Consider the following 26874-nt stretch of genomic DNA (forward strand, 5'->3'; position numbering starts at 1 on the left):
CTGTGCCCTTTTAAAAAAAAAAATTTTTTTTCTCCTTCTTTTCCCACCCTTCCCCCCTTCATGGGTCTTTTTTAATAAACCCTTGACTAAAGAGCTAAGAAATCACCCAAAAAGAGGCAGGAGTTCAGGAAATTTGAGATTCATCCAGGCAGAACCACTGAGTCAAATCCGGACTGGAACACAAAGGGTTCCTGCTAGTACCAACTTTCCAAGGTTGAAAACAGCAGCCACCTGGGCAGGAGTCTTCAAATTCCACTTCCTGACCCCAGATATGTCAATGTGAAATAAAGACTACCAAAGAAGCAAAAAATAGGACATTTATTGGAGACAAGGGAATTGCAATTTAGGATTACCACAGGGTACTAGGGTACTAGAGTATGCAAGAGGGGCAGGGTTAAATATCTTTCAAAAGGGAGGGAGTCTCATAGGAGGCACAGCCTTAAGAAGCTGTTACATAAATTGTTTTGCATAGCAATTAAAAGTCCATAGAGAAGGCTAGGAAACCTGGTGACGTCAGGCCAGAATTGCTGGCTCGGGCTCCATGTATAGCAGTGTGGGAAACCAGTTTGGACCTGCTCCAGTTATGGGTTCAGTGGGGATCAAAGTCAGGAAGCCCTTTCTGATATCTGCATTCAGCGTTCTTTTTTAAACTGGTTTAATATTCTTCTTTTAACTAGCTTTGATTATCCTTGAACAATTGATAGCTCTGGGATCAGGCAAAGCCAGTAGCATTCAACAACTGATCGAAAAGAAGACTTTGGAGGGATGATAGCTGTCTTCATGTATTAAAAGGATATAATGTGAGAGAGGGACTAGATTTTCTCTATTTTGCTTCAGAAGTCAGAACTAGGTAAAATTAGTTGAAGGAGTAAAGAGACAAATTTGGGTTCAATGTAAGGAAAAACTTGTTAACAAGAGCTCTCTACAAGTGAAATTGACTACCTGAGGGGCTAGCGAGTTCCTTGTTTTTGGAATTCTTCTGGCTAAAAAATTCTACCTTGTCAGGTAGAACTGGAGTTCTTGGCTCAGGCACAGTGGAACTAGATGATGGCCTCTGATGTCCCTTTCAACTCAGCGCCTGTGATTTGGTGATTCAAGCTGCCAACATTTAGAGATCATAGTAATCAACATTAAAGCCTCTTTACCTGTTTATGAGCTGTTCATGAGCCCTTCCTTCTGCTGCATGAAGTTTGTTGGCATTAGAAATGAGGAATTATGTCTGCACTATAGAGACACAAATGAATGGGATTTTCCCTTCTCAAAGAAAAGCCTTCAGAGGATCTTCATTTTGAAGTTGGGTCTTCAGTAGTTAGATTATAAATGCTCTTCTTTGCCATAGTCTTTGCAATTTCTAACTGCTGAAGCCATCGCTTTTCTTTAAAAGTACTGCAAGAAAATAACCAACAATTTATTATGAAATTGAATCTTTTCTTGTTTAGATCTGGATATGAGGGACACCCCCTCAGTCTATAGTTTTAGCTGTCCACTAGTCTAACCTTTCCAAACAAAGATTGCATATCAGATCTGCACACATCTGCAAAGAACCTGGGATCTTTCTCATATCAGTTGTTACATTTATAAATATGTAGTTCTTAAGTGAGACAGTTGGAATAATGCCACTACTCAGGAACTGGGGAAAGAAACCAATCTGTAGAATGTAGAATCTTCAGCAGTTAAAACTTTGTTCATGCTCTTCTCACTTTCGTTTAACTCCACAGTAACACACATGCAACCACCTTTGCTGACCTTTGGACATTCTATTTTTTCCTAGCTTGAAAAGAAAAAAAAGTTAACTTGAGATAAGGACTGGAAGACAAGATTTCTCCCTGTACAGTGGAAGTTTTGGAGATCTCTTGAGAAAAACCAGAAGAGAAAAGATTGAGATGGGAGGGACCCCCAATACACGGAGCAGTAGCATGACTGGTGCTAGCAGCATGTGCAGTCCTTACACTGAGAAAAAGTAGACATGAAAAGCTGGCAGTCCTTAACCCTTCCTTATTTCATCTGGGTGCAACCAGCAACTGTTTCTAATTGTGTCAGTTTTTAAAATTCTGTTAAAGGCTAAATTTGGTGGATATAATGTCATTTCTCATAAACACTTGTGGTTGGCCATGTTCTTATGTTTCCTGGTGTCATCAGCAGCAGGAAGACTCAGGATAGTTCTGGGAGTTCCACAGAAGAGAGTGACTCTTTCTAGTACAGGGCTGGGATCTCCCCCTGCAGACCTTCCTGCAAACATCTATTGGCAAAATAAAATCATGTTTTGCTTCTTATTTCACATCATGGATCTAAGGATAAATAATTTTAAAATTCATCATCCAACTTGTTAGAATTTTGTTTAGTGTCCAAGAAGGTCACTTAAGAAAAATTTACCTCAGTAGGGAACTCAGTAGTAGGTTAATTCGTCATCTAGTCAGAGCACTAGACTTGGATGTAAACTCACTGAGAGCAGGTGATATTTTGATTTTTTTGTCATTGTATCATCTCCCACAGTGCTTGCATGCGATGGGCGCTTGACTGATTCTTGTTGAACTGAACTGAATTGCTGCCCTTTGGTTTGAATACTGCTTGTGTTACTTAGTTGTCTTATGACCCAGTGAACTATTAATGTCATTTTTTACGTTGGCTCCAAACTTTGTCCAGTAGATGTCCAAATGACCGCCACTAGGTGGCAGTAATCTGCCAAACAGTAAGGAGCAGGTACTCAAAAAATGAATTGTAATAAAATTGGTACACAGAAAGTCATAGCATGCTGTTATGTGATGTGGAAATGACAGGGTATCCCTTTTGGTGTGGGTGTTTATGATAATAAATGTGTCAGAAGCATCTGATATAAATAATCTTTGCTTATTGTCCATTTTTCTCATCCTGTCCAATCTTATCTCCAAAGCTTTACGTCATATTTTGCTTAATTCATTTTGGCTCACTTTATTACTCAGTTACTTACCAATTTGCTTCCATTGGCATCATTGTCCAATTACTTATGCCAGGAATTGACAGACTTCAGCCCTTTATATGACCCTCAAACTAAGAATAGTTCGTACGTTTAAAAATACAACAAAACTTTATTTTAAAATGTGAAAACCATCTTAGTTTTCAGGTTTACAAAATCAAGTAGCTTCTGGATTACTTGGCCCAGGGTTATAGTTTGTTGACTCCATATTGATTTTTTTAAAATACATTTTCTTCTCCTTGTTTTTCAGATTCTTTATTCTGTTCTCACAGAAACATTCTTAATCATAATACGTGCAACTGATAATTTCCTATTTGTCTTAAAAAAATAAACAAGGGACCTTGTGATTTCACATTTAACTCTTCACTGGGAAACTCCATAACATTTGTGAAAATTTCACTGAGAGGAAAGGACTCCATACTTGACTTATATAGTAATATACTGAAAACCTAAACTAGAATTTGGCAGAATCTCACATAACCGTATTTGACAGGCTTAGAGAATTTCTAATTCACACTCAACTTGATTGGAAATATGGTATACAGAATAGACATGAAGCCCTCATGACTTAATTTGTTCTAAAAACCCTTCTAAGAATGCTCTTGGAACCAGATAATCATTAGTAAGATAAACCTTAACTACAGAGAGAACAGGGTGCTATCGTTTGTAGGGACCTATGAGAAGAAACTTTGGGCTCATCTCCCAACTGGGCACTCATATTTACAGGCAGGGTTCCCAGAGGGCAGCTGATTACTCCTCCTCCTCAGGGTTCAATTGTTCATAAGTCCATACCTATGTCATTTCCATTGAGAAAATGGATATAGTTTTAAACTGGAAGGCAGGGGACAAAGCTTGATTCCAAGTGTTCATGACTGTAAAGCTACATCCCTAAGCTCTGGGAACTTGACTCATGAATGAGAAGAAGAGTAGGGATAAGTGCTTCAGAGCATGTACTACAGATGATGCAGATGACGATGATGATGATAATTTTTGACCTAGGATGCATAATTTTAAATATTGGCCAACATGAATGGTTAAAGAAGAAAAATACCTTGCAGTGGCTAAGCAGTAAATTGCATTCTCTCTTGCAGTCTTCCCACTGTGTTCTAAGAAAGATTCAAGGGATGAAGTTAGGAAATGGGCCGCCTTAGGGGTCACATAGTAAAAAGGTGGATGTGAATAGCCCCTAGTAGCAAGTGAAGGAAGAGGAACTTGGGCTGAGTACAGATTCATTATCATCATTTCCTTCTTCCTAGATGTAGCTGTCTTTTTTTTCTGGTTGTTTGAGTGACAGTCTTGTAATCTTGAGAAATCATTTGCTTCTTTTATTGGAGGCAATTTTATGCTTCCTACACTTTTCTGCTGCTGTGGAACTGTCAAAGGATCTGAAGTTTTCCTGCTTTGGGTTTTTTCATGGAAACTTGGCAGTTTGGAAACTTTACTTTTTATACCCTTGTTTCCAGCTTTACTCCACTCTTTGGAGGTCATTTTTGGTTGGGTGAAGCCATCCACCATGACAAAATCTCCAACTCGCGTTCTGAACATCCGAGTTCCATTGTAGTGTTTTCTCTGAAGGATGTGATGCTGAGCTCTGAGAAGCCATTGTTTTATTTTAATATAGATCCTCATGGGGATTGAAATTTTAGGATAAGAAACCATGGACCACATCTTACCCACCAAATATAACACACAGTCTTTATGCTTGTGTTTAAGAGCAATTGTTAGCGGGATTTGTCCCACTGCATTCTTACAGTCCAGACACAAGACGTTGTAATTGATAAAGGCCTTAAGTACCAATAGTTGACCTGTTTCTGCAGCTGCATGAATGGGACTTTTAATAGTATCTGGATGATAAGTTTCATGACACCATTCTCGGTAGGGGTGTACACCAACTGCTTCATTGGGCCTTGCTCCTTGCTGTACAGTCCACTCTGTGAGCTCAATATATCCGTAAAATGCAGCCATATAAAGTGCTACCCTCTTCTGGTACCTGAGTGAATATAACAAAATAGGAGAATTTATCTAAAAAACCGACAAAAGTAGGTACTCAGCACATTATAAAATATTCTTATTGAGTTTATCTCTTGTTAGATATTCCTATTAAGTACTATAGCAATTAACTTTTGGGAAAGTGAGTAGTAATAAGTCATTTGACTCACACCAATCCCATTTGTAAATATACCATGTGCAATGTCCAGTGATACTAGACAGCTTCAAGTCATAGACTGCTAGGGTTTTCAAAAATCTGAAGTTGAGGATCGCTCCAGAGATATGAGTAGGAGGCAACATACTATAAATAAGGAATTATATGGGAAAAGAGGTTTAAAGAATGTCATCAGAGAAATACAGGATCAGTGAAAAGGATCATAAGATCATTGATTTAGGGCCAGACTGGACCTTTGAGGCCTTCGAGTCCCTTCATTTTGTGGATAAGGAAACTGGGGCAAAAAGGTTAAGTGATTTTCTTAGTCATGCACAGCTAATAAATGACTAAGGCAGAATTTGGAACTTTCTGATTTCCAGTTCAGTACTTTATCCATTACATAATTGTAGCTGGAGTAAAACACCAATGGATAGCCCTAGTACTCTCCTGATATCCCTGCAGTGTCCAAGAATTTTGCTATAGTCATTAATACATTGTGTAGATCCCTGGGAAGACATGAATGAAAGTTGTACAAAGTGAACAGAGTGGATAGGATTTGATAAGGAATACCCATATTGCTGATATAATAGTTTCATTGGAGTAGTTATTAATCTTTTTAATTCAAAAAGGGGAAAAGTTAAATGACTGGTAATTCCAATGAATTATATCAATGGACAAACTCTAGAAGAGATTCATTCAACTGTGCTTCAGAATGTAAATGAGCTCAATAAAGTGGGCATTCCCTTCACAGGCAGAGATCACAATCGACTTATGCTATCTGATCTTGTATAATTCTTGTCCATATTCTTTCAAAAGACAACACTAGAGGCTTTTTTTGGGCTCTTTTAAAACTTAGTGGGTTTTAGTGCTGCATCTGGGTTGTTCATCTGCTAACCTTCACTCTTGTTAAATGCCTTTTCCCCTCAAACATTTCCTAAAGGACAACTTTGACATGACTTCTTGTGTTCCAGTCACTCTTGGTAGGATGCTACAGTTCACTTATACTCACTATGCATTGTGACATTGCCCTTTGATCTATCTGCAGTTTTGATTCTTTGAGGATTGTAGTGTTCATAGAGACAGAATAATATTGATGTAAAATGAAATATTTATGTCAAGAAGCAGTGTAGGATCATTCAAAGGGCCATACTTTTCTCAGTGCAAAATGGCCCTTTCTCTTCCTCCTTTTCCATTCTTGGTCTATCTCTCTGCCCATCAGCAGTGGTTATCAAAGACACAGATATCAATGGATGAAATCAGTGAACTACCCATCCAACATAATGTCATAATCTGAACCAAAGGCATTCTTCGTCCATTTGTTTTTTCCTATGTGTATTATTAAATATTAGGATCACCTTTTAAGTAAACAGGATTATCTGGAGGACTTCCTCACACATAGAGAATTCCTCTTTCATTTGAATACTATGTAGGATATCCTCCATAAGACAGCTAAAACCCCTTTCCCTATTTTATGCACTTCATCATAAAGGTACATAAAGCACCATTGTATGGTACAATGGAAAAAATAATGGAATTGAAATGAAAATCAGGTTTTTGATCCTGCCTGTGCCACTCAGTACTTGGTGACCTTAGACATGTCACTTTACCTCAGTGAACCTCAGTTTCTTCATCTGTAAAATGAGGAACCTGGAATAGGTAACCTCGAAAGTCCCTTCCATCTCTAAGTCTATGATTTGGATGATAACAATGGACAATGGAACAAAATTATATTTAAGAATCTTATATCCAGCAATCCAACCCAACAGATTATTATGTATCTACCGTGTTATAGACATGGTGCTAGATACTAAATACAAAGATAAAGCAAAAAAAAGTTCCTGCCCTCATGGAGCTTACTTTCCAATGGGGGGAATACAAAATACGAATATATGAGTTTATAAATGATAATTTGGAGAGAAATAGGGGGCTAGTGCTAACAACTAAATGGATCAGGAAAGACTTCCTAGCATTCAAGATGAACTTTTGAGGAAGCTAGGGATTCTAAGAGACAGACGTGAGGATAGAGTATATTCCAAGCATGGTGGACAACCTGTGCAAAAGCATGGAGACAGAAGCTGGAGGATTCAGTATGGGGCTAGAGCTATACATTGTCTGTAGGCAGATCCTTCAGCAGTGTGGGAGTAGGGTGTCAGCTTCCTATGATAACCAAGTTAGGTAAAAGCTTGGCAGGAATCTAAGAACAACTGGGGAAAGGGAGAAGTCAGAAGTCAGTTAGTATTTATTAAACACTTACTGTGTGCTGGACACTGGGGACAGAAAGATAAATAGGGTCCCTGCCCTCAAGGAGCTAACATTTCAATGGGAGAGATAACTTATATGTTAACTCATATGTAACTACATAACACAAGATATTTATAAGACACATATTACTTTATAAATGGAAGATTACCTCAGAAGGTGATAGAGGAGGGAGAAATGGGAAAGGTTTCCTGTAGAAGATGAGATTTGAACTGAATCTTGAAAGAAGCCAGTAAGCCAGATCAGTTTTGAAGGAAGCCAGGGAAACAGTGAATGATGTTCAGACTGAGCAATCCATGCTGATTTAATACCTTCCCACCAGACTGACAGGCTCTTGTTTGCCTGGGTCACCGGTCCAGACAGAAGTAAGCATTCATTGACTTTCAGCCGAGACTATAGGCATGGGATTTCAGGGATACTTGTTCTTGCTGAATAAGAACTAAGTTCATTAAATTACCCCAAGGTCCTAGGGTCCATCAAACCTGGGACGTATAGCACTCAATAATTGGGAAGTTCAAACTCAACAATTAAAAATGGGTAGGTTGATAGGGGATCTAGCCAATAAGGGGTTATATGGGGAGAGAAAGTTCTGTCAAGATACTTTTGCCTATCAAAGTCCTAGTTGTTTCTTTGAGTTGGGCTGAGGCAATAGGAGTGTGTTGGACTTGATACCCCCAAGCTATGTAGGCTTCCCCATGTCATATGAATATAGTAAAAACCTGAGACATGAGTGAAGGTGCAAGAATTCAGGGCAAAAGTGGCCAATGCCATGTCAGCCTTTCGATGCTGCTAAGTGCAGCTACAGGATCATTTACATACCTCTGTTGTCGTTATTCAATTGTATCCAACTCTTCATGACCCTATTTCAGGGTTTTCTTAGTAAAGATACTGATGTGGTTTGCCATTCCCTTCTCCATCTCATTTTACAGATGAGGAAACTGAGGCAAACAGGGTTAAGTGATTCTCCCAGGATCACACAACCAGTAAGTATTTGAGGTCAGATTTGAACTCATTGAAGATAAATCTTTCTGATTCCAAGTCAGGCACTTTATCTACTGTGCCACCTAGCCCAGCCATTCTCTGCCAGGGGAGTGATGGTAGTTGGGAAGAACTTTCTCACCACACTTTAGTTGCCAAGCAGATTGGGAGAGTTTCTACAGTAAGGAATTGAGATATGTTGAGGATGTTGACCTGGGAGATTCTTTTCTGTTCTGATTAGGCATGGCTATGGACATGACTAAGGATAACCATCCTTGCTTTAATAAGGGAGAAGTTCTAGCAATGGAAGACAGCTCCAGCAGAGGGCAATCGTGTAGAGGAGAAAGCATCCAGTGACTGGTGGGAAGAGATTAAGCCAACCCAGACTATTGAGCCTCAATATCATTCACTTTTCCTACCAGGTTCCTACTCTCACTGTGAAGGTGAGATGGAGAGAATGGAGGAGGAGGGGTTGCTTGAGTCTAGTTGCAATCAACAACCTTGGAGGGAAAGAAAACACTTTTTGTGGGGAAGGAGTAATTGAGAGGGAGACCTAACAGATATCCAAGTAGGACATCTGAAGTCAAAGTCAGGACTTCACAGAAAGTTTCAAAGTATTGACCAATGACAGTTTCTTCACACAAATAATAAGCCTGAGATACCATCTCATATAGCAGTGAATCGTTAACCATATAGCTCCCTCATTTTGCTCTCTATGATGAAGGCACAGATCTAGGCAGTAAGAAAATTGATAGGATGACCTCTACAATTTCTTCCAGCTCTAGATTTCCTATCATTTTATGGAGTATAGTAGGGCTACTATAATATATATGTATATGCATGTATATATGTATGTATTTATAGATGTATGTGTATGCATGTATATGTGTATATCCATGCATACATATACACATATATTTATACATACTGTAGCATTGCAGATCTGTGTCAAGGATTATTAAGTTGTTCTTGTGAATACTGCTTATGGGGAAAAAATAAGCTTTGTTAATATAGTTAACATTTATTTTTATAGCAGCCATACTTGAATACTGGTTCCTCTTCTGATAGATACCGTTGGACTTTAAGCTTTTGTCCCTGGAGACAACCAGTCAGAAATTCTTTCCATCCGTCCCACACATCTAAGCGAAGTGTTGTTCCTGTAGGTGAGGATGAATAATATTTTATCATCCTTATATCTGACTGTGATTTGTAGTTCACAAAGTTTGATTGACCACAGTGAAGGTGGTTTGCTAGTGTGGATGTGATGAAATGTGTTTCTGCCAGGACAGCAAAACTAACTAGCCTCTGTATTAGTCTGGAGGGATTCTGCTTTCAGCTCAGTCATTCATTTGGAAACGCCACCCTGACTTCAGAGTGTTTCTATTTCCTCATCTATAACACTGATTAAGTTTCCCATACATGTGCATGGTCAAAGGACATTAACAGCATTCAAAAGAAAAAAAAACTGCATACTGTAAACATCCATATAAAAAAAATGCTCTTTTGAACCCCTTTTGATCTTGGAGATTAAGAATGCTTGGTGACATATATACCACAAAAAGTGCTACTATGATTATTTTAGTTTATATGAAACCTTTCATTTGACCTAAGACAGTATCTTCCATTCTCTCTTTTTTCTTGTGCCTTTCCTCTCTCCTCTTTTGCCATTCTGTTATTTCCCTTTTCCCCATTCTTTGTTATTTGCCTTTTCCTCCTCTTTTCAAAAGAAAAATGTGAAACTGGGCATATATGTGTAAGCAAGGAGAGGACCCTACCAGATCCATCATCATGCCCGTCCAAGTTCTACCACGTTCCTGACCATGTGAATGAGCCTGTTCCTCCTGGTCCTGCTCTGCAGTGGTCTTGATTAAGGCTTAGCAGAACTTGACTATCTACCAGAGTCTTCCTCAGCTTCAAATAGAATTTAGACATCATGTGTTTTTGACCTTCCTTCCTATTTGCTATATGTATCTCCCCATCTTTGCTGATCTTGTGTTTCCTGTCCTAATTTACTAAAACCTGACAGTGACTCAGAGTAGCCCTACCACGGTAGAAAGGTCCCCTGACAAATATGGTGATTTCATATCTAGGAGAGTGTAGTTTCACAACAATTCTTTAGTAATGCTTTGATTAAGTTACTTATCAAAGACTCCATAATTGGAAATTCAAAGTTTATTTATTAAAGGGTGCCTATTCTGATTTTTTCTAATAAGATGTTTAATTTCCCTAGAGATAGGCATGAGAAAGCAGAGAGTTTTAACAGCCCACTCTAAATTCAATTATTTCATTTACTGGTACTTAATTATCTACAAAATACTAATTTATTGTGAGATAACACATATTTTGGATTCTATTCCCTTCCTATATGTAATAACTCCTCTGCAAAGGGAGGGATAACTCAGGCCCACAAAGATTGCCTGGGATTTCGAATTTTCACTCATCTTTTTCCTATGCAAGGAAATATCGCGCAGTATTTGGAAGGGGATGAAACTTGAGAGAACCTGCAAAGAAGAGGAAAAACTGAGAGGGAACAGAAGACAACCTCCCAGAGTGTAGCAGCAACAACAGTGTTATGATTGCCATGCAGGGGTCCCTCCCCAAGCCCACAGGAGGAAGGGAAAGCTAAAATGGTAAAGAATAAGGTATAAGATTGTAACTTCTTACTATGGTGGCTGCAGCACCTGTAAAAAGTGGGTGCATTGTGGGCAATACGTAGGAACTGATGGTCCTCATTCCCTTCCCATTGTCCTACTTGGGCTCAATGGAACCCAGATCTGAGACTGTTTATCTATTCTGCTAGAAATTTTATTTTATAAATCCAATTTTACTTTTAATTAATATTTGTGGTTGACCTAGACATGTGCATTTCCTTGTATTCCTTTGTTTGCCATCTGAACATGCAGGGGAAGCCAGGATAGGTCTTCTAGTTTTAGACACAGAAGGGTACTTACTGGGAAACTCTTTCTTCTAGGCTCCTCACTGGGCACCCCAATCTCTGGTCTACTGTTAAAGAATCTTTCTTTAAGTGAGGGATTTGTTATGCGCCATTAATATTTTTTTGGTAATTATGAACTTTAAATTATGAGCAAGAATTTAAAAGGAGAATTCAGAAGCAGTTACAGTCACTTCTAAGATACTAAGGAACCAAATTTTCATTCTGTTATTGTGACCTGGGTATCTGGTCCACTGGAAGGACCTTGAATCTATCTGGGTGAGGAGATAGGTGAAATTGAAATAACAACTTTTCCCATGTACCAGTGAGAGAGAGGGAATAAAGGAAGATCTTCCTTCCCTACAGGGTGTTTATTTTATTTTTTTCACTCCCTATCATCTCCACTCTAGAACTGGATCTGAGACTATACTTCCCTCTGGCCAAAGGCAAGTATCCTGCTTTCAAGGCTGATCCCTATATAATGAATCAGCTTTGATCACTTAGGTAAGAAGGAAGACAATGGGCAGTGCTCAAATGTCAAAGAAACTTTCAGATATATAGGCTGACACTTCTCAGGTTACAAAGTAAATTTCTTTTTTTTTTCCCCTCTTTTTTTATTAATTAATTTTATTTATTTTCAGTGTTCTACAATAGCTCCCATATATCTTAGATCATTATTTTTCCCTCCCTCCCCCCTCCCTCCCCCTCCTTCCCAAGATGGCATACAATTTTGTATAGGTTCTACACATACATTCCTATTAAATACATTTTCACTATAGTCATGCTGTGTTGAAGAATTAAAATGAGTGGGAGAAATCATCTAACAAACCAAAACGCAATGCCACACACACACACACACACACACACATACACACACACACACACACACACACAAATTATCTGCTACAATCTGCAATTGAGTTCCATAGTTCTTTCTCTAGATGTGGAAGGCATTTTGCCTTAGAAGACCATTGGCAATTTTTTTTTTAAGTCCTTGCATTGCAATGAAGTTCCAAGTCTATCAGAAAAAACGCTCACACACTGGGGTCATTGCTGTGCACAAAGTTCTCCTGGTTCTGCTCCTTTCACTCAGTATCAGATCATTTAAGTCTTGCCAGGCCTCTCTGAAGTTTTCCTGTTCATCATTTCTTATAGCACAATATTATTCCATTACATTCATATACCACAATTTATTCAGCCATTTCTCAACTGATGGGCATCCCCTTGATTTACAGTTTTTGGCCACCACAAAGAGTGCTGCTATAAATATTTTTGTACATGTGGGACCCTTTCCCATTTTTATGATCTCTTGGGGATACAGTCCTAGATCAAAGGGTATACATATTTTTGTAGCCCTTTGGGCATAGTTCCAAATTGCTCTCCAGAATGGTTGGATCAGCTCACAGCTCCACCAACAGTGTATTAGTGTTCCAGCTTTCCCACATCTTCTCCAACATTTATCATCTACCTGTTCTGTCATGTTTGCCAATCTGATGATAGGTATGATGTGGTACCTCAGAGTTGTTTTGATTTGTATCTCTCTAATCAAAAGTGATTTAGAGCATTTTTTTCATATGACTACAGATATCTTTAATTTCTTCCTCTGAAAATTGCCTGTTCATATCCTTTGACCATTTATTAATTGGGGACTACTTGTATTTTTGTACATTTGACTCAGTGCTCTATATATTCTGAAAATAAGGTCTTTATCCCCGAGATTAGCTGTAAAAATTCTTTCTCAGTTTTCTACATCCCTCCAAATTTTGATTGCATTGGGTTTGGTTGTGCGAAAACTTTTCAGTTTAACATAATCAAAACTATCCACCTTGTACTTCATAATGCTTTCTATCTCTTCTTTAGTCAAAAATTCTTCCCTTCTACATAAATCTGATAAATACACTATTCCTTGCTCCACCAATTTGTCCGTAGTATCCATCTTTACACCTAGATCGTATACCCATTTGGATTTTATTCTTGTGTACGGTGTCAAGAATTGGTCTATGCCTAGTTTCCACCACATTGTTATCCAGTTTTCCCAGCAATTTTTGTCAAACAGTGAGTTCTTATCCCAGAAGCTGGGGTCCTTGGATTTATCAAACAGTAGATTGCTATATTCGTTGTCTACTGTGTCTTGAGTACCTAGCGTATTCCACTTGTCTACCCTTCTGTTTCTTAGCCAGTACCAAGTGGTTTTGATAATTGTTGCTTTATAATACAATTTGAGATCTTGTAGTGCTAGGCCACCTTCCCTAGCATTTCTTTTCATTAGTCCCCTTGATATTCTGGAGCTTTTGTTCATCCGGATGAATTTTGATACTATTTTTTCCAGCTCTAGAAAATAATTATCTGATAGTTTAATTGGCATGGCACTAAATAAGTAAAATAATTTAGGTAGGATTGTCATTTTTATTATATTGGCTTGGCCTACCCATGAGCAACTGATGTTTTTCCACTTACTTAGATCTGACTTCATTTGAGTGAAAAGTACCTTGTAGTTGTGTTCATATAGTCCCTGGGTTTGTTTTGGCAGGTAAACTCCCAAATATTTTATCTGTTGCTGTTGGGCTTTGTTACTAATATATAGAAATGCAGAAGATTTGTGTGGGTTTATTTTGTAACCTGCAACTTTGCCAAAGTTGTTTATTGTTTCAAGTAGTTTTTTACTTGAATTTCTGGGATTTTCTAAGTATATCATCTGCAAAGAGTGATAATTTAGTTTCTTCTTTGCCTATTCTAATTCCTTAAATTTCTTTATCTTGTCTAATTGCTAAAGCTAACATTTCTCGTACCATATTAAATAATAGTGGTGATAATGGACATCCTTGTTTCACCCCTGATCTTACTGGAAATGCTTCTAGCTTATCTCCATTGCATATAATATTTGCAGAAGGTTTTAGGTAGATACTACTTATTATTTTGTGGAAAGTTCCCTTTATTCCTATGCTCTCCAATGTTTTTAATAGGAATGGGGGTTGTATTTTGTCAAAAGCTTTTTCTGCTTCCATTGACATAATCATGTGATTTCTGTTAGTTTTGTTGTTGATATGGTTGATAATGCTGATAGTTTTCCTAATATTGAACCAGCCCTGCATTCCTAGTATAAATCCTACCTGATCATAATATATTATTCTTGTGATAAGTTGCTGTATTCGTTTTGCTAAAATCTTGTTTAAAATTTTTGCATCTATATTCATTAGAGAAATTGGTCTACAATTTTCTTTCTCTGTTTTGTCTCTACCTGGTTTAGCTATCAAAACCATATTTGTATCATAAAAAGAATTTGGGAGGATTCCTTCTCCAATTTTTAAAAATAGTCTATATGGTATTGGAATTAACTGTTCTTTAAATGTTTGATAGAATTCACTTGTAAATCCATCCAGCCCTGGAGATTTTTTCCTAGGGAGTTGACTGATGGCTTGTTCAATTTCTTTTTCTGAGATGGGGTTGTTTAAGTATTCAACTTCCCCTTCTGTTAATCTGAGAAATTTGTATTTTTTAAAATACTCATGCATATCATTTAGATTGTCAAATTTATGGGCATAAAGTTGGGCAAAGTAATTTCTAATTGTTGTTTTAATTTCTTCCTCGTTGGAGGTGAGTTCACCCCTTTCATTTTTGATTTTAGTAATTTGGTTTTCTTCATACTTTTTTAAAAATCAGATTGAGCAAAGGTTTATCAATTTTATTAGTTTTTTTTCATAAAATCAACTATTGGTTTTATTTATTAATTCAATAATTTTCTTAATTTCAATTTTATTAATCTCTCCTTTAGCTTTCAGTATTTCTAATTTGGTATTTACTTGCCAATTTTCTATTTGTTCTTTTTGTAGCTTTTTCAGTGCATGCCCAAGTCATTGATCTCCTCTTTTTCTATTTTATTCATGTAGGCATTCAGTGATATAAGACGTCCCCTAAAAACTGCTTTTGCAGTATCCCATAAGGTTTGGTAGATTGCCTCATTATTGTCATTCTCTTGAATGAAGTTGTTGATTGTTTCTATGATTTCTTGTTTAACCCAGTCCTTCTTTAGGATTAGATTATTTCATTTCCAATTAATTTTTGGTTTATCTTTCCATGGCCTTTTATCATATATAATTTTTATTGCATTATGATCTGAGAAGGTTACATTGACTATCTCTGCCTTTCTGCACTGAATTGTGAGGTTTTTATGCCCTAGAACATGGTCAATTTTTGTATGTGTGCCATGTACCACTGAGAAAAAGGTATATTCCTTTCTATTCCCATTTCATTTTCTCCAGAGATCTATCATATCTACCTTATCCAGAGTTTTATTTACCTTCTTAACCTCTTTCTTGTTTATTTTGAGATTAGATTTATCAAGTTCAGAGAGGGGGAGGTTGAGGTCCCCTACTAGTATAGTTTTGCTGTCTATTTCTTCCTTCAACTCCCCTAACCTCTCCTCTAAGAATTTGGATGTTATACCACTTGGAGCACATGTTTAGTAATGATATTGCTTCATTGTTTATTGTGCTGTTTAGCAGGATATAGTTTCCTTCCTTATCTCTTTTGATTAGATCTATTTCTGCTTTTGCTTTGTCTGAAATTAGGATTGCTACCCCTGCTTTTCTTACATCTGCTGAGTCACAATATATTCTGCTCCAACCTTTTATCTTTTCCGTCTTTCTTCTGTCTTTTCATTCTTTAGATTTTGTTTGACTAATTCTTGATGTCTCATAGAGTCATTAGTTTCTACTTGCACAATTCTATTTTTTATCAAATTGGTTTTTTTTCAGTTAACTTTTGCATCTCCTTTTCCATCTGTTCAATTGTTCCTTTTAAGGAATTATTTTCTCCAGTTAGTTTTTGTACTTCCTTTTCCATTTGTCCAATTTCCCAGTTAGGTTTTGTACTTCCGTTTCTATTTGTTCAATTTTCCTTTTTAAAGAGATGTTCTCATCAGTGAATTCTTTTTTCATACTTTTAAAATCATTGGCCACTTTTTCTTCCGTTTCCTTCTTCTGCTGTTCCAGGAGAGCTGTTTGTGCATGCAAGCAGTTCATAGTCTCTTCTGAGGTATGTCCGTTTCAAATGTGTTTCTTTTTTTTTTTTTTTTTTTTAATTAAACTTTTAACATTTATTTTCACACATTTTTGGGTTACAAATTTTCTCCCCTTTTTTCCCTTCCCCCCCCAGACCCAAGCTTTCTAATTGCCCCTGTGACCTATCTTCTCTCTCCTCTATCCTCCCTCCCTGCCCTTGTCTCCGTCTTCTCTTTTGTCCTGTAGGGCCGGATAGCTTTCTTGACCCCTTAACCTGTATTTCTGGTTACCCAGTGGTAATAACATTACATTTGGTCCTAACACTTTGAGTTCCTCAAATGTGTTTCTTGCAAACAACATATTGTTGGATTATGGCTTTTAATCCATTCTTCTATCCATCTCTGTTTTATGGGAAAGTTCATTCCATTCACATTCAAAGTTATGATTACAATCTGTGTCTTCCCCTCTATCCTTTTTCCCACCTTTTGTGCTTTTAGTTCTCCTGTCTCCCTTCCCCTCCTCAATAGCTTTTACTTTTCACCACCACCCCCCACAGTCTTCCTTCTTTCAGCCCCCATCCCTTTTACTCCCCTTTACCCTTATTACTTCTGCCCTCCCTTTTAGCTTCCTCTCCCCTTTCTTCCCCCTTCTCCTCCTACTGCCTATAGAGCTAGTTAGATTTATATTTAATTAAGTTTATTGTTCACTCATTGAATCAAATCAGATGAGAGTACCTCACAAACAATGCTCATCTCTCTCCCTTCTTTCCCTCTACTATAATTTTGTACTTCTTCCTGTGATGTAATTTACCATTTTCTGCTTCCTCTTTTTCACATCTCCTGTTACAATCCCTTTGCATGCTTAAATCATATTTTTATCATCACATCATTTACTTTATACCTGTTCCCTCTATGTATATCCCTTTTATATTCCATACTAGGTGTACAATTTTCAGGATTAACAAGTATCATCTTCCCTTATAGGGAGGAAAACAGTTTGCCCAACTTGAGTAATGAGTTTTTCTTTTCCTCTGTTTACCTTTTTATGCTTCTCTTGAGACCTGTGTTTGAAGATCAGATTTTCAATCGAGTTCTGGCCTTTTTGTCAGGAAGGTCTGGAAATCCCTAATTTTGTCGAATGTCCATCTCCTTGCCTGAAATGTTATGCTGAACTTTGCTGGGTTATTGATCCTTGATTGTAGTCCCAGCTCCTTTGCCTTATGGAATATAGTATTCCAATTCCTTTCATCTTTTAATGTAGAAGCTGCAAGGTCCTGTGTGATCCTGACTCTTGCCCCTCGATGTTTGAATGGTTTCTTTCTGACTGTCTATAGTATTTTTTCCTTCACTTGATAGTTCTGGAATTTGGCAACAATATTTCTTGGGGTTTTTAGTTTGGGATCCCATTCGGGAGGTGAATAGTGGATTCTTTCGATGACTATTTTATGCTCTGGATCTAGCACTTCTGAGCAGTTTTCCTTGATGATTTCTTGAATGATATTATCCAGACTCTTTTTTTCATCATGGCTTTCTGGTAGTCAAATAATTCTTAAATTTTCTCTTCTGGATCTATTTTCCAGGTCAATTGTTTTTCCAGTTAGATATTTTACATTTTCTTCTGTCTTTTCATTCTTTAGATTTTGTTTGACTAATTCTTGATGTCTTATAGAGTCATTAGTTTCTACTTACACAATTCTATTTTTTATCAAATTGGTTTTTTTTCAGTTAACTTTTGCATCTCCTTTTCCATCTGTCCAATTGTTCCTTTTAAGGAATTATTTTCTCCAGTTAGTTTTTGTACTTCCTTTTCCATTTGTCCAATTTCCCAGTTAGGTTTTGTACTTCCGTTTCTATTTGTTCAATTTCCTTTTTAAAGAGATGTTCTCATCAGTGAATTCTTTTTTCATACTTTTAAAATCATTGGCCACTTTTTCTTCCATTTCCTTCTTCTGCTGTTCCAGGAGAGCTGTTTGTGCATGCAAGCAATTCATAGTCTCTTCTGAGGTTTCAGATGGAAATGCAGTCTCACTACTGACCTCTTTGGTATTCTTCTTTTGGTTCTTGTCCCCATAGAAAGATTCTATGGGTTTTTTCACCCTTGTTTTGCTTTTTCTTGCTCATGATGATGATTTACGTTGTGGCTTCTGGTTCTTTCAGTTAGAAGCTGGAGAACCCAGTGTTGAACTGACTGGTATAAAAAAGCTAAGGGCAGATGCCTTTTTATCTTTTTGTTTTGTGTTTCCCCGATCAGCCCTGGGGCTAGCTTGTTAAGTGTGGGGGAGGGGTGGTCTGGTCCTAGGAGATCTCCTCATGTGAGCTGAGGCAAAGGCAAGCTCAGAGGTTGGTGATCCTGGCTGCCCATTGTCTTCTTGTTTCCCCTGGAGTGCTGAGGTACACCTGGGTCCTCATACAAGTTTCCACCCCTCCTGGGGCTCCTCTCCTAGCACTGAGGCTTGCCTGGGTCCTAGTGCAAGTTTCTACCACCCTGCGTCCCCTCTCCTTCCAGTTCGCCTCTGCCACAGTGAAAGGAATCCCCCTTAGCTATTTTCCTAGCCTCCGGTGTTATGAGACTGTTTGCCCCTTCACTGTGCCCACTGATCCAGGATTTTTCTGGGGAAATATTTTATGATTCTTTTGAGATCAACAAGGGGGGAGGAGAGAGCATTTACCAGTCACTCTGCCATTTTAGCTCCCGGAAGTTCTAGTAGGTGACTTATAGACATTTGATCTGCAGGCTAAAAGTCTCAAGAATTGCTGTGGCTGATATGTGGGGCTCAGCAGGTGTCACTTGCTCAGCTCTGTTGGTCTCTTACCCTGGGCTGCTGCTCTGGCGGTTCCGCCTGCTGCTGCGTCAGGCCTCCCCAGGGCCCTCCTGCTGCGCTGGACGTGCTGCACTGTGCTGTGGGCTCACCCCTGCAGAACAGATCCTTCCTGTCAACCTTCCAGTTTGTCCTGGGCTGTGAATCTGCCACAGTCTGTCTCCTATTGGATTCTGTACCTCTAAAATTTGGTCAGATTATCTTTTTAGAGGTATCTGAAGGAGTTTGTCTAAGAGCTTAGGTGAGTAGTTGCTCTCACTCCACCATCTTAGCTTCGCCCTCCTCAAAGTAAATTTCTAAAACATAAACTTTAGATTTCTACCTTTGTTTCAAAAATAATATGTAACTCCAGCAGTCTGACCTAAGACCAATGCAAGATAGATTTTCAACTTGGTATAAATATGGTACTCCCTATAGACTAACTCTACCAATTAGCAGATTGGGATCCGGGAAGGTGGCTACTTAAGTCTTCCCTTAGGATTCTAGCATGTTTGTTATTTTGTTTTTTTAGTACTAGTGTTCACAAACCCTCACGTGGTATTTGCTCCTTTGATTACCATCCAGACAGACTGAATTAACTGTTAGAATAAAAAGTATACTACCTCCAAGGTGGTATAACAAGAGAAGTTGGTATAAAATATTCCCTCAAAGTGAGAGTACACTCTCCCCTTGCACGTGTAAGATCCCTGAGGAGAGTGAACTCAAGCTTAGAGACCATATATGACAAAAGTGTAATTCAAAGTTCTTGATTTCTGGAAGTCTTTTCTCCTTTTGTGGAAACTTCATGAAGACCCCTCCCTAGTGTTTGTGGCTTTCTGCTAGGTTCTGAAAGTTGGTGCCCTTGGAGAGTTCTGAAGCTACTTTCTTCTGTGGGTTCATTTTGTCCTTAGCTACCAGTGCAGACGCTGCTGTCAACTGCTGTTTCATGGGTACTGCTGCCAACACCTCATGGGAAACCCAAATTTTCTGACCTTTCACAATTCACAGGGTCATCTTCTTGTCAAAGGAGGTAGGGAGCAGACAGAGGCTCTCTTCTCCTTCCTAAATGATTTCCCCTCAGGAACTTGGCTGATCTGCTATTGGATTGCTAGATTCCCAAATGACTTGCCATTTTCAAGGCCCACAGGTTGGCTGATCCTTTTCAACCAACCACAAGATGTTTCCTGTATGGCTTATCTGCTTTTATTCAAGTCATACCTAGTTTATACCTTTAGTGATTGATTGAGTCAATAGAGTTGTTCAGGAGTCATTCACACTTAATTTACCCCTTTGATTTATTGATTTTGTGATTCAATCAAAGAGGATTTTTCACCTGAAAAGGTATCAGGATTATTCACTGATTAGTTACATTAATTGGGGTTTAGGTGTATGGGACATAAAGAATTAATCACCATTGAGTTCCCAGAGAAAGAATGAAGCACTTTGTAAGATAGGATGACTTTCTCATTAGAAAAATCAGAACATAAGGAGATCTTTAGGAAACAAATTCTATATTTTCTTTTATAGAGGGTATGATCATCACCCACCAGTGAAGACATAAAGGGGATTTCCAACTTGGCTACTAATTTAGAAAAGATGGCCTGCAGTGTCCTTTTTCCCTGCTAAGATTCTATGGATTTCTACTCTTTCTTATTTGAAAATAAAAACAAATAAGCTGCTTTGCTTCCCTCCTGCAAAAGAGAAGCAGCATAGTACAATGGATAGAGCCCTCAACTTGGACTTAGCTTCTGGTACTTGCTAGCTGTGTGACCACAGAAGGAAGACAAAAAGGACTTAGGGAGTACTATTCTTAGTGCTTTACAAATATCATCTCATTTGATCCTTCAACAGCCCTGGGAGGTAGGTGCTGTTATTATCTCCATTTTACAGTTGAAGAAAGGAGTGCTGTGGCTTTTTTTTTCTGGGTAACCTTAGGTATTAAAAGAGTTGTCAGTCTAACCTCATCAGAGACACAGGCTTTCTAGATAATCAGAAGACCCTGAAGAGATAAGGCCCAAAAACTATTTGCAGAGAAACACAGACAACCAGAACAATAGTGGGACAAACTCATTAAAGAGTAAAACTGTGAGGCCCAGTAGAAAGCAGCACTGGATGTACTATATCATTGCCTCTCTGGATGGAGGAGTCCTAGGATTACTATTCAATTCTTATCTATATCCTATATCCTCTTATCTATATCCTATATCCTCCCATAAGTTCCCCACAGGTGATCTACCCCAATGTGTTAGTGCCTTCATTCTGTAATGACTCCTCTTGGATACCAAATGAGTACACAGATTTTCTACCAGTTAACATCAGTTCTCTTTTGCTCTTAAATTTTTTTGTTAATAATCTGTTGTTGTTTTTATTGAGTCATGTCCAACTCTTCATGACCATATGCACCATACAGTATGGAGTTTTCTTGGTAAAGATATTGTCGTGGTTTGCCATTTCCTTCTTCAATGGATTAAGGCAAACAGAGATTACTAGACTTACAAAGCGTGAGTAAATGTCTGAGGATGGATTTGAACTCAGGTCTTCCTTATTTCAGGCCTATCATTCTATCCACTGAGCCACATAGTTGCCTTCTAATAATATGTACTTTACTTCATAATAAGTCCTTATTTTTAACATATTTCAGCCTGTTGACAACCACAAGGGCCTCTTCCTTGCTTCTGGTTGATGCTTGTTTTCAGTCCTTAGGACACTATAGTGTTCCCTGGCTCCCAGACACATAACAAAAACAATCGTTACAGTAGTCATTCAATAAAAGTGTATTGGTTGATTCTGGAGAGCAATTTGGAACTATGCCCAACGGACTATAAAACTGTGCACATACCCTTTCACCTAGCAATACCACTTCTGGGTCTGTATCCCAAAGAGATCATAAAAAAGGGAAAAGGACCTATATGTACAAAAATATAACAGCTCTTTTTGTGGTGGCAAAGAATTGGAAATTGAGGGGATGCCCATCAATTGGGGAATGGCTAAAACAAGTTGTGGTATATGAATGTTATAGAATACTATTGTTCCATAAGAAATGATGAACAGGTAGATTTCAGAAAAACCTGGAAAGGCTTACATGAACTGATGCTGAGTGAAGTGAGCAGAACCAGAACATTGTACACAGTAACAGCAATATTATGTGATGACCAGCTTTGATAGACTTAGATCTTCTCAACAATGCAGGGATATTAAGACAATTCCAAAAGACTCATGATGGAACATGCCATCCACATCCAGAGAAATCACTATGGAGTCTGAATGCAAATCAAATAATACTATTTTCTCTTTTTTTGTTTTTTTCTTTCTTGTGGTTTTTCCCTTTTGTTCTGATTCTTCTTTCACAACATGACTAATGTGGAAATATGTCTAATATGATAATATATGTATAGCCTATATCAAACTGAATGACATCTTGGGCAGGGGAGGGCAGGAGGGGGAAAAATTTAGAACTCAAAATCTTATAAAAGTGAATATTAAAAACTAAAAATAACAGATTAATTTTTTTAAAAAAGAAAGTGCATTGATTGAATGATTGCTATACAGGTATAGAGAGGGGTTGTCATATTAAACTCTCAGCAGGATTATCTGAAAGCAAGCAAAACAGGGGTTATTCACAGTTTGTCATTAATACTGTGATGTTTGGCATAAGAAAGCAGCTTTCAAGTTCCTTTAACACAAGAGATAGCAAGCTGGGTGACTTTTCTAATGCTCCCTAATGTTTAATATAGTGCTGGGCAAACAAAAGCTACACCGTACATCAAGGGAAAAGGGCAAATTGTGTTACTTCTCTGGCTTTCAGTTGCCTTGTTAGAAAACAGGGACAAAATTTTGTTACAGAGTTTTGTGATGTTTGGTGAGCTTGGATGAGTAAATCTCAAAGACTCTGAGGTCCTGAAACAATAATAAGTTACAGAAAGGAGAAATTTTAAGTCTTCGTAATTCTTTGGCAAAGATTTCATTAGACAAGATACATGGTGCAATGACTAGAGTTAGAGTAAGGAAATTAAATTTAGCCTCAAACACTAGCTAGCTTTTTGAGCCCAGGCAAATCACTTAACCGCTCTCTGCCTCAGTTTCTTCTCTTGTAAAATGAGGATAATTATAGCACCAACATCTCAGGGTTATTGTGGGGATGGAATGAGATCATATCTGTAAATCACTTTGCAAATCTTTAAGCACTACAAGTGCTCATTATTTTTATTATGTAATAAATTATGTAAATATTTTATTCTATAACTAAATATGTAATAAATAATATTACACAATAAATTATATGTAAATATGTATAAATTTATATTTACATATAAGTTGATAATAATAATGTAATAATAATTGTGGAATAGCTATATGAATTCTATAGGAAAAGCTGAAGCAAAGAACTGCTCACTTGCATAGTACCATAGCACAAATTCAACCTCATTATAATAAGTACCTTTATATAGTATAACTAAAAGTCTTCCCTCTCCAGCCTTTCCCTTCCTCCAGTCCTCAAAATCATTTACCTCAAGCAATATTCAGTGTTATTTCTCTAAGCCATAGTTTGCTCATCTGTAAAATGGGGTTAATATAGAACTGTATAAATACCAGCTATTATTGTTAATATTAATTTCAAGCCAAATTTCTGTTAAAAAAATAATTCAGACAGAACCCCAGTGTTTGTTTGTTGTATTGGAAATTGACCTGTGATGGACAAGTTTTAGAAAAAGTTTGCAAAGTTAAAAAAAAACATACTATACCTATATCTGTTTGGTAATCAATCAGTGTGTTACAGTCATACATCTCCCTTCCTTGAGGAGTCCGGAGACAGAAGACACTCACTGGAAATCCACAGCTCAGGGTTATCAGTGTTTTCAGGTAGGACACTTTTTTACCAAGAAGGTAAATGCTCCCCATTATTGGCATTGTTTCTTGACTTACTGCATTATAGATGTAAAGGGTTGGTTTGTTTTCTTTCTAATGGGAGGGAAAAGTAAAGATAGTATTCATATTGATGAAAAAGTTAGCCGTGCTGTCCAAGCAACAGGGAAGGGAAAAAAAGATTCAAGTTTCAAAGACCGCTAAAATCTAGTCTACTCTTCTGCAATTGAGATGTGTATCTTTTTTTTTTAATCATGATAATAACTAATATTTACATAGTGTTTTAAGGTTTGTAAAGCGCCTTTCATGGTATCTCATTTGATCTTCACAACTCAGGGAGCTAGTGCTATCTGCCATTTCAGAATGCTGTTTGTCCTTCCTTCTCAAATGAGAGCATGACATCAGGGAGGTGATGCCATGACATGCAAGTGAATTGGATTTAAGTGAGGGAGGCTGTGCAAAGTCACCTGCCTCACTTTCACCTCTGGAGACATCAGGGATGAGGAAAGGTGAGGCTGAGAAGGGTTAGGTGACCCGCTCAGAGTCATGCTAGTGACTAACGAAGGATTTGAACCAAGGTCTTTCTGATTTTGGATCCAATGTTCCATCCACCATGCCATCTAACTGATTCCCTTAGGATTAGGAGTAACTCAGCTTCACTTGCTGCTGAGTCCACAGACTCAAGGGACAAGGAGCTTAAATAACCTTGTGTCATTTTGTTTAGGAAATGGTCCAACTTCTTTTCAGTTTCATTGGAAATGTAGTTTATGCCTAGCCCTTCATTTAGTTTTGTAAAGACCTTCTGGTTTTGTTCCCTATTAGTAGATGATGTAAGAAAATGAGTGTAGCTAAGGCTCTTGAACAGGAAAAGGTTACTGGGAAATTCTACAGTTGGGGGCAAACTACCACAGTCTTTCTGCTCACAACACATACACACACATGTACACATACTCATACACAGATACACAAACACACTCACACACATATACTCACACAGATACACACATAGACATACACACGGAGATACACACTCTTTCTCACATACACACACACACACACACACACACACACACACACACACATACACACTCATACACCCACCCTTATAAATTCTAAAAGTTAATAAGCAGAGAGCTATTAAGTTTTGGTTTTCTGGAGAAAGGGGAATCCATGTCAAGTTCCTCAAAGTTCTCAAAACTAGGCATTCTACCCTTGTCAAGGCACAGCAGTTTCCAAATCATATGAGTCAACCAGTTTAGTTCAATTCAACAAGTATTCTTACATTTGAAGCTCTATGTTAGGAGCCAGGAGATACACAAACAAAACCTGAAACAAAAACAAGGCCTCAAACGGTGCCTCCTAGGAAGAATATATATGTGAATAAGTAAAAGGAAATCTATATGGAATAAATATCACATCATGTCAAGTGATGATGGTTCAGGGCAAAACACTAAATCTGGGGGGATCAAGAAAGCATCCCCCCTCTCCTGCCCCCAAAGTAGGTAACATTTGAGTTGGGTTTTAAGGAAATTTTTTTCAGGCAAAATATTGAGGTACATAAAGCTTGTTCTCCAAATATACACTTCATTTCAGACTCTCTCCTTTACACTCTACCTCCTAAGACAGTCAGTGGCCTCGTGCTGTTCCCAGGGACTGAGATATCTCCATCTCCCTGCCTCACCACCTCCATGCTACAGACTTTTTCCCTCTATGTAAAAAATGTAGCCCTCTTTTGTATCACGTAGTCTAGATTTCAGGTATAAGACAAGTGAATGGTAGCAGATTAATCAGAAAAAATAATCCCTGATTATAATGATATCTAAACCTAAGCTGGAAGATGATAGCCCAAACCAGGGGTGGAGAACCTGTGGCCTTGTATGTTCCTCAGGTGCGGCCTTTTGACTGAGTCCAAGTTTTATAGAATAAACCCTTTTATTAAAGGGATTTGTTCTGTGAAGTTTGGATTCAGTCTAAGGGCTTCATTTGAAGACCTAGAGGACTACATGTGGCTCTGAGGCCACAGGTTTCCCATCCCTGGCCCAAACTATCTCATTCCCCCCTTCCCTACCCAAAAAGTCACCTTCATTTTTCCTTTGTTTCTATTATTTTTCTTCCACAGGGTTCCTCGATGTTAATAGGCATTTGTTATAAGAGAAAGTGTGGTACTATGGAAATGCTGTGGGCATCAGAGTACCTGAGTTCAAATCTTCCCTCTTCTGACAATTTCTTCTGCCTGTGTAACCTGAGCCAAGTCACCTAATCTCACTTTCATTATCTATAAAAATTGAGAGAATTGAATTAAATTGTCTCTGAAGTACCTTGTGGATCTATGATTCTTTTCTTAAAAACTGTAATACTTTTTAAAAGAACTGTACCAAAAAACAAAAGCCTTTGCAAAGGCCTAACATAATTACAAAATACCTTTCACAAGGACATTTCAAATTGCTCATGTAATACCTTTAGGGGTAGAACAGTCCTGTAAAACCGGTAAAGATACTACCTACTTTTAAAAAAAAATTGTTGAAAGGCAGACCAGCTTTTCACACAGTCACAACATAAAAACAAAGATGACCAAAAACAAATCATATTTTCCCAAATATATCTAACTACCTAATAGCTACCTGCATTCAGCATTTGATGAAAGTACTAAGAACAGTTTCTTACCCACAAGCGTTTGGGGCACTTTATTATTCATAAACTAACTAATGTTACCTGACCCTGCCAAAAAACCAGTAAAGTGGCTTTGGTATCTCTAAATTCTCAGAAGAATTCTTTAGAACCTAGGTGTGACCAGCTTCCTGGGAGAGAGTCTATCTGATTGGGTAAATAGCACGTAGGTTTGTATGTACAATTGTGCAATGTAAGACTGTGCCTTGAGATATGGCATGCCTTCAGTCACCTGAGATAGATTAAGAAGTATACAGCGGATGGAAAGGCATTCTTTGAATC

At 37.9% G+C, this 26874-nt stretch overlaps 1 protein-coding gene across 2 annotated transcripts in view; it reads right to left on the reverse strand.

Moving 5' to 3' along the window:
• Positions 1-299: 299 nt before the first annotated feature.
• Positions 300-26874, reverse strand: part of ANKUB1 (ankyrin repeat and ubiquitin domain containing 1) — a 41662-nt gene continuing 15087 nt past the window's right edge. The window contains exons 4-7 of one of the 2 annotated variants that reach the window (XM_072618286.1): positions 23805-24021; positions 9376-9490; positions 4005-4943; positions 300-1386 (exon numbers count right to left, since the gene is read on the reverse strand). In XM_072618286.1, coding sequence (XP_072474387.1) covers positions 1284-1386; positions 4005-4943; positions 9376-9490; positions 23805-24021 — 1374 coding nt within the window. In that variant the 3' untranslated portion in view covers positions 300-1283. Of the gene's footprint in view, positions 4944-9375; positions 9491-23804; positions 24022-26874 lie in introns of both variants that reach the window. The other variant, XM_072618285.1, reaches the window with a different exon arrangement.

This window comes from Notamacropus eugenii, chromosome 6, assembly GCF_028372415.1.
Source record: "Notamacropus eugenii isolate mMacEug1 chromosome 6, mMacEug1.pri_v2, whole genome shotgun sequence".
Lineage (NCBI taxonomy): Eukaryota > Metazoa > Chordata > Mammalia > Diprotodontia > Macropodidae > Notamacropus > Notamacropus eugenii.